A 12050-nucleotide genomic window follows, 5' to 3' on the forward strand; every position below is an offset into this window, starting at 1 on the left:
TTCAATATTATCAGACATTCTGGAGCCCAGTCAATTTATATATAGTTGTTTTTTTAACATGTATGTGGCTGAGTTGTGGTTTGTTTTTGTTTTTGTTTTTTAAGAAATGTGATTTGCTTATTTTTTTATTTGAGATTTATATTCAGTGCACTCCTTGGCTACCTTTTTGAATATTACAGAATATAATCTTGCAGGAGCAGCACATTTTGTAAGGGGGATTACGATTTATCATATATATATATATATATATATATATATATATATAAAAGAGAGAGACAAGGGCATACTTGTGAGTATAATCGTACAGAAACTTTTACTAAAAAGTGTAGCTCACTTACATCATAGAGCATAATAGCCAGCGTGATGCCGAACAGCAGGGACCGAGGGTTTCTATCGATACCTCCGGAAATATCAATGTCCTCCCGGACCAAGTCTCGGGTACTGGCCTAGAGGGCCCAGGCGTGGCCTAGAGGACGTGGACATAGTGACGTAAGCTGCTTATTTTACCAGTACCCGAGACTTGGTCCGGCATTTGCAAAGCATCGTGCTGCGCTAACGGGAGACCGGAAGGACATTGATATTTCCAGAGGTATCGATAGAAACCCCCGGTTCTTGCTGTTTGGCATCACACTGGCTGTTATGCTCTTTGATGTAAGTGAGCTACACTTTATGTATGTATGTATGTATATATATATATATATATATATATATATTAATATTAAATTAATATGCGCCCAAATTTATCTCTTGATAAGGATGATATAGGGTTGAGTTAAATGAATATCTAATCATAACACAGGCTGCACTATTCCTCTATCAGGGGTATATTTAATAAGGTACCGTTTTTCAGAAGTGGAGATGTTGCCCATAGCAACTAATCAGATTCTACTTATCATTTATCTAGTAACTTCTAGAAGATAATAGCTAGAATCTGATTGATTGCTATGAGCAACTATTCCACTTCTAAAAACCTGCACTTTAATAAATGTACCCCAAGGTGCGTACACACTAGACGATATGCTCCCTGAGCGATATCGTCTAGTGTATCCCTGGCAGGGTGTGCTCAATGTCGTTCATGACATTGAGCACACCCACTGAACAATATCATTAACGATAACGTTCAGCGACGGGCTCTCTCCCCCATTCCCCAACATGCAGCAACCTGACAATATCGTCAGGTTGGCCTGCATGTTTGCCAGATGAACGATAAAGACGAACGACCTGCGGAAACGCGCATGGTCGTTATCGTTGATCGTTTTGGGGCCAAAACTGTATGATATTTTGGACGACTTAACGATATCATTATCATTCCGTCGGCCAAAATATCGCCCAGTGTGTACGCACCTTTAGACTTTAAACTAGTCATCTGTACTTCTTTTGCAACAATGAAAGATTTTGGAACTCAATCTTTTAAACACATCGGGTTGTACATCATTATGTCAATCCTTTTATGTTTGATGTTTTGAGAATAGTGTCCAGCAACCACTATTATTGGCTGTATATTGCTTTTCTACCTACATACTTTGAGAACATATTTAAACTGCTAAAATAAAATATTTTGACAAATGAATTTTGTGATGCAATGATCATCGTCAATGGCAGCACCATTTTGGTGTGGACATATAAACAGACAGTCATACTTTTATAGTGTTCTCCTTGTGTAACACTGAATTAATGTAATAAATGATCAAACTATGAATGGCATCATTAGGGACACTTTTTAAGGCAAATAAATCAATGTCCTTTTAAATGGTGTATGATAAAATTATGGGGGGGTTTTCTCATTGGTGTTTGTTTTTTATTATTATAATTGTTATTATTATTAACAGTTTCACAGGAGATTCAAAGCAAGCCTCCAGCACACGTTATGTGGAGACCCAGTCTATGCAGATTGGAGCATCTTATATGATACAATTCAATTTAGTGATGGGATGTGGTGAGAGGTTCACGCCGCATATGGACAATCAAGTGAAGTTGGAGTACTCAACTAACCATGGTCTCACATGGCACTTAGTGCAAGAGGTAAGGCCTAAGAAAATAGAACTACGGCTCAGAAAAGTACAATTTAAATCCAACCTGAAATGTTACAGAAAAAGAAAATGAATTAGCTCACTCTCAATATATAAAAGTATTCAATTATATTACATTGTGCTGCCAATAATTAAGTAAATATTACAAATAGAGCATGCAAAATGTAGTTAAACTGAATAATGTAAATTGAATGAAATAAAATAAAAAAATAAATAAATTAAAAAAGGGGAAAAAAAGGGGAGGGGGAGAGGAAAAATAAAGCAAATGGGGTAAAAATATGAAAAAGTAGATTCAAATGTTTTAGCTGATACCATATATGGTTTAACTACGGACAAGGTATGCGCCACTGGGAAGTGGCAGCCTGAGGTGTCGGCAGATGCCCGGTCTGGCTTTGAAGTTAGACTGACAGACTGTCTGGGCCCCAGAGCTGCCAGCAGAAATTGTGGGGTACAGTACAAATTAAACACACAGGGCCTCTGTTCAGTGCTCGGAACCCACCCTGGTCCAGACCTCATAACCCCCACCCTTGCAAACCCCCATTCCCTTTTCCCCATCCAACCTTAACCCCTACCCCTTACATAGTTTCGCTTTCAATAAGGTCATCGACACATATGATCAGATCAGAGTGCTCCTGATCTTTTTAGGTTAGGGGTTCCTTCAGTCATAAAATCAGCCAGAGAAAAATAAAACTATCTCCTTAGTTTAGGGACTCAGGGGTAGATATACTAAGCTTTGGAGAAAGATAAAATGGTCAGACATAAAGGGGTCTATGTACTAAGCCTTGGACAAATATAAAGTACCAACCAATCAGCTCCTGTCATTTTCCAAACACGGGTCTATATACTAAGCCATGGAGAGAGATAAAGAGGATGGAGATAAAGGTCTTTGGGGGAGATGTATTAAGCTATGGTGAGTGATAAAGTGGAGAGAGAAAAAGTACCAACCAATCAGCTCCCAACTGTCACTTTACAGGCTGTGTTTGAAAAATGACAGGAGCTGATTGCTTAGTACTCTATCTCTGTCCATTTTACCTCTCTCTAAGTCTTAGTAATCTCCCCCTGGGGGATGATTCTGACTTGGGAATAAAGCAAACAAGAGCAAATAACTGTGGGCCCAGAGGCGTATTAAGAAAGGAGGGGGCCCGTGTGCATTCCCCGTCCGGGGCCCCATCCTTTCTCAACGACGACCTGCCATACACTGACAGCAGCAGTACACTCTGGGCACTAGTTTGTGCCCAGAGTCTACTGCGCATGCGCAGGTCACAGGGAAAATGGTGTGGGCACCATTTTCCGGCGATTTCCTTACTGCGCATATGCGAAACACCAGGAAAATGGCCGTGGGACTTCAGAGGGGTATGTATTAAAATATGGGTGCAGAGTGTGCAATGTGGGCCCCCCCCTGGACCCAGGGGCCCGTGTGCACCACACACCCTGCACCCATTATAAATAAGCCCGTGTGTGGGCCTGAATCAGAGATGTATGTAAATGGTTTATTTACATCTCTGATTTTTGTGGGTCTGCGCATGAGCAGAACGAGTCCTGTGTGTTAGCATGCAGTGCCCCAAAACCGCAGCATATTTGATATGCTGTGTCTGTAAAGGGGCGGGGAGAAGGTATCGCCAGACTGTGTTCTGTTTTCTGGGAGTGCCAAGGCCAGGGTCTGCATCGGAGGACGCAGATTTCCTGGACATGCAAGCATCAGGAGGCGGCCAGTCAGCTTCGGCTTAATTAGATTGCTGATGCTACAAACATTGCGACTGATGGTTGTGATGTTGAGTTAATTCTGCGTCTTCAGGCGGAGCACTCTGATCTTTGATGCTGGATTGAGGTGTCTTCTACCTACAGACGCCATTAGCATATTTTAACACAGTAGCTGTGTTCAAATACCAAGCATGGACATCTGTGCATTTGTTTAACATGCTTTTACTGTCATGTAACTTGGCTATATTTAGTATGTTTGTTATTTATTTATTTTCTATTTTGCTCCACTTCAGTGATTATCCCAGGGGATAAGAGTAGATACAAGGTCCTGCATTTAGTGTAGTTGGTTAATTTAGAAATATTTTCATAAACATACACTTGGAGCTCCTGTCCCTGAATAAGTTTTATAATACATGCCAGCGATACATAATTTCTTATTGCCGCAATAAGGAATTATAAGCCACATATCAAGTGTAAAACTGTATACAACAGTGAAGATGGTTCCCATTGTAAATTCTCCGTATATGTATTTATCTGTAATAAATATTTTTCAAAGTAAAGCCTGGACTACACAAATATAACACATACCTCATAGGTACGTCTCCTAGGTCCCCCCAGAACTGAGCATGCACTACACTACACTCAGGGGTCTATTTACTAAGCAGTGTTAGGAGAAAGTGAAAAGTGATAAGAAAGTGATAAGGTGCCAGCCAATCAGATCCCAACTGCCATCTCACAGGCTGTGTTTGAAAAATGACAGTTGGGAGCTGATTGGCTGGCACCTTATCACTTTTCACTCTGTCTCCTAACACTGCTTAGTAAATAGACCCCTAAGTCTGACAGTGTCAGGGGAGCCATCATGATCATGCAGCCCTGCAAAACCAAACACATCACACTGCTCAATGCCACTGTACAGGGCTCGCAGCAGAGCTTCTTACAGACTGTGGGCCTGATTCAGACCCACTCGCGAGCGGCTGTCCGCTCGCAAGTGGGTCGATGTTATGGACTGAGCATGCGCACGACGGAGGGAGCTCCGTCGTGCGCATGCGCCAGACGCGACGAGCGAAGGAAAGTCTTTCGCTCGTTGTGTCCGATCAAAGGGGGCGTGCTGTCAATGTTGATTGACAGCACGCCCCCTTTGGTGGGCGTGCCGGGGGCGTGCCTCCCTGACGGGGGCGTTCCCACAGGAACGCCTCCTGTCACAAGCCGGCCCACTGACATCAGTGGGAGTGATTTTGGCTCTGATAGAGCCAAAATCACTCCGGAGCTTGCGGTTGAAAACATCAACCGCAGGCTCCGGCTCGCAAATTCGATGGTCGCGATGGTCTCGACCATCGCGACCATCACAATGCACGCTCGTATAGCCTGTGGGTGGTGACCCACAGCTATACGAGCGTCCAGGAGGACGCTCCATGAAAATGGAGCCCGGCCCTCATTCAGAGCGTGCGCTCTGCTCAGAGCGTACGGCTCTGAATGAGGGCCTGTGACTGTCGTTCTGACACTGAGCCACCCCTGGACACCGGCGGATCCAGGGGGGTGATAAGGGCGATCGCCCCCCGAACACAGCCCTGATTCCCAAAAGTCCTGAATGGTTGTTTACACCAGTCACGACTAGTGTTCTGTCAGCCGGCTTAGACTCTCTGACTTCTCTAGTCCTGGCTGGCAGGAACGCGGGCACACGGCTCAGTTAATCTCTTCCGTGGCTCAGCTGGCTCCCCTGTCCTCCTTTGCGCATACGCAAGGTCAGCACTACTTGCAGGTAGGCAGTGGCTGGCTTATCTGAGGTTTCTTTCTAACGCACCAGATCCTTCCATGAGAGAACGGGTGATCTGTGCGCAAAGTTCACAGACAGCCGCATGTGAAAGCTGGGGCAGAGCGGGTTTCCTAACATCTAACTACTGGGACTTGCTCTCACTGCCTGTGCCCTGTAAATAGGAGCAGAGGCTGTTGACCAAAAGGCAAATCAAAAAAATAAAGCTAACAAAGGAGCTGGACACATAGTGCCTCACTCCACAGGCGCTAGGAAAGAACTTAGGCCCTCATTCAGAGCCGTACGCTCTGAGCAGAGCGCAGGCTCTGAATGAGGTCCGGGCTCCATTTTCATGGAGCGTCCTCCCGGACGCTCGTATAGCTGTGGGTCACCACCCACAGGCTATACGAGCGTGCTTTGTGATGGCCGCGATGGTCGAGACCATCGCGACCATCGAAATTGCGAGCCGGAGCCTGCGGTTGAGGTTTTCAACCGCAAGCTCCGGAGTGATTTTGGCTCTATCAGAGCCAAAATCACTCCCACTGACATCACTAGTGATGTCAGTGGGCCGGCTTCTGACGGGAGGCGTTCCCGTGGGAACGCCCCCGTCAGGGAGGCACGCCCACCAAAGGGGGCGTGCTGTCAATCAACATTGACAGCACGCCCCCTTTGATAGGACACAACGAGCGAAGGACTATCCTTCGCTCGTCGCGTCTGGCGCATGCGCATGACGGAGCTCCCTCCGTCGTGCGCATGCTCAGTCCATAACATCGACCCACTTGCGAGCGGACAGCCGCTCGCGAGTGGGTCTGAATCAGGCCCTTAGGCTTCAGAAAAGTGGGGGTGGGTTAAGTGGCAGACGGAGCCAGAATAATTCTCTAGTGCCTGCACCTGTGGCCCAGCCCACCTAACCCAGCGTCAGCTTAGCAGTATGAAGTCCTCCAGATCGGATGATGAGGAAACCTGGGCTGTGTGGGTTGGGCTGGCTGACAGACACTGTGGTCGAGTCTTCTCTTTTCTGAAGAGTGCTGGTAGTCTTTGTGGAGCATATCAGGGGGGTTGGGGGAGGAAGGGGTGTACACATATGGGGCTGGGGGGAAGCCTTTATACTTCAAATTATTATTGGGGGGGGTCCAGGGGTGTCTGGTGCAAATGTGGGTCTGGGGGGTCCCAGCTTGCTCTGTGGGGAATATTATTGTTCAGGGGGTCTGGTCAGGGTGCATATGTTGGGCTGGGAGGAGCCTTTGGGAGGGGCAGAACTGTAAGTAGAGAGAGGATGAGCCAGTGTTAATTCTTAAACAGCCCCCCTAACAGTAAAGTCTAGATCCGCCACTGCCCCTGGACACCAAACCTGATCGCATCCCTCACAGAAAGGGGTGGGGCTTTGAAGCAGTGGGACCACTGGGGAAATACCAGCTAGTCCGACCCTGCGCATGTGTGGTACAGAAGTTGTTTAAGATCTCAAATTTGCTTTCCTATATTATTTTCCACAGGTGTGCACTTTTCCAACTTCTGTTTTCAGTAAAATAGATTATGTTTGCATTGGTATATCAACTGATCATATGCTATTACATTGCTGTTTTTATCACACAATTGTGTGTGATCTATAATATAGAATGTAAGTATGTTACAAATTATGGTTATATCCCAATTTGCCTGATAATAATCTATAGAAGGTGCTATGTATTCTATTCTCCTGTTATAAAGGTAATAGTTTAGGATTGTAAAGGTTTTAAAACATAGTAAAATAAGCCTTACATGACAATAGACACAGCCTCAGCTACAATGGGCTTAATTCTTCCTGGCTCTATAGCTAGTTTTCTTCCTGGCACTTACACCTTCACACAGTTCACCATTTATATTTACCGTACAACTGAGCAACTACTGTACTGTATATGAAAGCAGCAGTGATAATTACTTGCATGGACATCTGTGCATATGTTTAACATGATTTTACTGTCATGTAACTTGGCAACATTTAGTATGTTTGTTATTTATTTATTTTCCATTTTGCTCGACTTCAGTGATTATCCCAGGGGATAAGAGTAGATACAAAGTCCTGCATTTAGGGTAGTTGGTTAATTTACAACAATTTTCATAAACATACATTTGAAACCTTAGACCGTCCCTGGAAATGAGATAAGATAGTCTGTAACATTGTATATAAGCTCTGTAATGGCAGCTATACAAATAGTGCAAACTTATAGACAGAATTTTACATTTATTAGCCATGTCCCTTGTAGAAAGTACATCAATCATGGCCAAGGGCTTCATCAAGGGACTATTTGATATAAAATATAGGATGAAGCAGTGTTCAGACTTCTTACAAATACCCCAAATTTGCATTTAGTGTTGAGTTTACCTCTGTACATCAAAAGTTGTAATCCGTTCAAACATATCTGATATGCAAATGTGTGTATCATGTTATTGTATGATTCATTCAGTGAACTTACTGGTAGACCTCTGATTATCTTGTAAATACAGTTGCAGTGAAGCTTTTTAGTGGTAGGGTCTCCTGACAGAGGAAAGGAATACAGTATGTTTGTTCCCATTGTGCAGTGTTATCTCAAATTGGTCCTGATGACTGAGTGCTGAGCAGAAAGCCTGCCACTTAATTACTATTGCCACACCACCAGGTGTTTTCTCGATAAAAGGATAATAATGAACCTAAATTACTTTTTGGGAGCAATTTGATCAGCAAACAAAAAATTTCAGCAAGAGCGGTTTTGATGTTGCTTACATCTTAATAATGGTTCACACTCATTAAGCGACATATAATTATTGAAAATATTTGGATGGCAGCATTAAGAGCTAAGAGCTGTGTTTATTCTCTTTGTGGCAAGCTCTGCCCTTGGAGTACAGTCCCTTGTGAATCCTAGTGGTAAGAAATGATGCATATGATTTGACATGATCAGAAAGAAACTGTGCTGAATTGTTTGGTGTCCTCATAGACAGGCTATATAACAAACATCAGAGCTTTTCCTTGCAAAATAGGTAATAAAAGATGCAGGTGTGGTTTTTTAGAATTATTTACCATAGATATGAATAACATTCACCAGATTAAAAGTCAAATTTAAATTGTATTTCCGTAAAAAAAAAAAAAAAAACTGCTACCTGTCTGTTGAGTGTATGTAACAAAGCGCCCTATGCATTCAGATATAATGCACCCAAATTACACTCTGTGCAACTATGCAGCTGTTTCTTCAATGTACAGCTTGTATTTATTATATATTTCTCTATTTAATGTACTGTGTCAAATAAAGACACAAATGTAAAATGCTTGTTTTAAAACATGCACTCTATATGTGTTAACAACCTGGTTAATATCTAGCTAAAGGGAAAGTAGAGCCAATATTTGACATATAAATTATAACAAAGAGTATTGATGAGCTGAATAATAATCATAAAATAACTGGTGTTTACACTAAATATGTCCACCGAGTGCAGGTGAAAAGTTTCTAGGTGCCCAGCCCAAGTTGTTTTTCTTGACAGATTATGGAGAGCTCTGTCAACCCAGGTAATGCACTATCTCTGGTGTCCTTGGTTGGAAGAGATTTTGCTTTTAGTGTCATCTTCCACAAGTCAACATCACTGTGTAAGACACTCATAGGCAAGGAATTAGGACAGGCCAGCTTACCGTGACCACCTTAACCTAAAGCAGGACTCACAACCTAAGGCCCATATTGATTGTGTTGGTGCTACCAAAAAGAGTCATATGGGGGAAAAATTGCATTGCAGAAAGGGGCCTGTCCCATGGTAGAACCAAGGCACCAGTTGTGGGATTGATAGAAATATAAGATTTACATTTATACTGTTTTATATATTTCACTGTAGTGATATATTGATGAAAATATTTACTGATTCATTGATTATTATATCAGTTCTTAGATGCTATTTCTTTTATGTATATGCTACAAATATGTTGTTATTAATGTTAATATTAATTGTGTTTGTGTAATCTTTATAAGGTTGTACACAATTAATATGCTTCAATAAAGAAATATATATAAAAAAAAAAAAAAGAAATATAATATTTTCCTAGAAGTACTGTATTAACAGACCGTACTGCGGAAAATGCCTATAAACTGAGAGATGGATTTAGACCTGTGGGGTTTTTTGCACTTATCACAGTAAGACGTCACAATATCAGCCCAGCTCACTCCTTGTCTGTTTTTTTCCAAAGGAAGGGGAGGAGAGAGAGGGGGAGAAGAGAGGGGGAGATAGATAACAGGAGGTGAGAGCTGGGAGCGGGCACCGTGCTGGTTGCATACATCACACCAGACATCAGTCATGCTGCTGTTGTTGATAGAGATGAGACCAGCACTGAGACCTGGGATGGCAGTGTGATGGGTGACGGGTCAGTGACCCGGGGTCACAGTGGGGTTGGTTATAGCGTAGTCTGCAACTGCCACCAGTGCCATGTAAAATAAGAACGTCCTCGTTGAGAGACATGCTTAAATGTTTATTAGGTGGCTCAGCAGTGCCCTAGGCAACTGCCTAAAGCTGCATAATGATAGCGCATGCCCTGTGTCCACCATGCACTCCACCAGGTAGCTGTGTTAAGTGGGATTTTTTCCTCTTACTAAGGGGCCTACTTATCAAATAATAATTGCAGGATATCCCCAGAAAACCACTGTTTGGGGGGGGGGAGAAGGGGGTCATGCAAATATTAAGTATTCCTCCCAATGTACCATGGAGAAACAGCAGCAGATATCTCCATATCTGCCGCAAACCCTCCATTTCTGACAGCAGCCACAGTCCCCATTTTCTATGAGGGCTACAAAGCTGTCAGATTGATTAAGCTCCAGAATGCAAAGCATTCTGTATCTTGGGCCTGGCAGCTACTGTAACACCATCTTTAGTGAGTATGACTAATAGCATGTCAGATTTGTTGGACAGAAATGCACATTGTGATTGTTGATTCATACACTGGGGGTAGGACAGTGATTCACAATCACTGTAATGCCCGTAGAATCAGCTTTGTATCTATCAGGACACATAGGTGGCGATTCGATCAGGTGAGAGCTGAGATTATAAACTGCAAGCAGAAGTCAGCCTCTGCGACAAATCCCAGGAATCCACTGGAAACCAGTTTGGCAGCACTTGCAGATCAGCCCCTTAATGGGGAGAAACTTCAGCTGTTACCGGAGCTGCTGTGGAAAGTTAACACTGAATAGTGTACTTGCATGGTTTATTTGGGGGATTTTAGTGGTCCTTCAAGTTCACAGGCACAATTAGAGTAGGAAAAAACAGGGATATGATTGAAACATGAACGTTCATTAAGGATTTCAGGTTTTGAAGGGTTTTTTTATTATTAGAAAAGTTAAGAAATCTTATTTTATTGCAGCAGGAGTAGTAGCGTATTCTTACACGCACGGGTAAGAATACACTGTCAGGGACAGTTCTGAAGATCCCTATCCTGGTGAAAACGTTTAGCAAGTAGCCTGTAAGCTACAATGATGTTAGCTATTAGGAGGGTCACACTCACAAAATCTTGCTTTTCGGAGCTTGTTAAATTGGAGAACACCGCAGATTTTATTTAAAATAAATTGGGACTGAAGTAAATGCGGTCAGTTTTTGGTAAATAGCAGTGATACAGAAATCATGTTGAAATAGTGGTGTATGCATGATTTTTGGGAGTGATGCATTTAATACATAGATCCCTTAGTGTGAATGTGTAAGTAAATATGTTTATATGTTTATGGAAAACCAATATCCATCTTTTTTTCTGCAAACTAACTGGTCATTGCCAGTTCTCAGATTACAACGTCCTGACAATGGTACAAATGATAATAATTATTGATAAATAATGGGCAGAATAGTAAGTAAGGAGCTGATGGATGGATGGATGTGGTGCCACTAGCACATCTATTAACTGTGTACATACATCCCTACTGAACATTAAATGTAATTAATTAACATGTTTGAAAAATAGAATACTATCCTACTTATCTTTGGATTTAACTGAATCAGTGAAAGGATGTCTTATATTTGACTAGTCAAACATGACGGTTTTCAAAAGTTTTTCTGAACTTTTCAGGCCCTCTTTAGGGTAAGAGACATCTCTCAGTAACATTTACATTCTTAGCCTCCTTATTCTCAAGATTTCTTTTGCTTAGTTATGTATATTACTTAATAATATATTGTTGTCATGTTCTTTAAGAAAGCATCTTAATTAATGTACACTTAAATCATTGTGTTTGTTAGGAATGTCTACCAAGTATGCCTAGCTGCCAGGAATTCACCTCGGCAAGTATCTATCATTCAAGTGAGTTTACTCACTGGCGAAGGATCACATTACCACTACCACAGAAGACCTGGTAAGACAGCGACCAGAGACATTACTACAAAATCAAGTTGTATATTTTGTGTCCCTTCCTACTTTCTTCACTTTAGCCTTCCTGACCCAATTCATTTTGTCTCAATATCCTTACAATTTACCTTTCTTCAGGGCCGTAACTAGGGTAGTGGGACCAGTGGTATGGCACAGGGCACCGCAGGGCAGTGGGCACTCTTTGGACTTGTCCATTTTCTGTTTATTATCATTCTCACTTGTAGATTCCTCTTAT

The 12050-nt window shown here is 42.5% G+C and overlaps 1 protein-coding gene across 1 annotated transcript in view; it reads left to right on the top strand.

Annotated features, from left to right (window-relative positions):
* The window catches only part of RELN (reelin), a 640798-nt gene that overhangs the window by 436253 nt on the left and 192495 nt on the right, over nucleotides 1-12050 (top strand). The window contains exons 21-22 of the mRNA XM_088480241.1: nucleotides 1830-2022; nucleotides 11689-11801. Coding sequence (XP_088336367.1) covers nucleotides 1830-2022; nucleotides 11689-11801 — 306 coding nt within the window. The remainder of the gene's footprint in view (nucleotides 1-1829; nucleotides 2023-11688; nucleotides 11802-12050) is intronic.

The sequence above is a fragment of the Taudactylus pleione genome, unplaced genomic scaffold (assembly GCF_031769625.1).
Source record: "Taudactylus pleione unplaced genomic scaffold, aTauple2 ptg000251l, whole genome shotgun sequence".
NCBI lineage: Eukaryota > Metazoa > Chordata > Amphibia > Anura > Myobatrachidae > Taudactylus > Taudactylus pleione.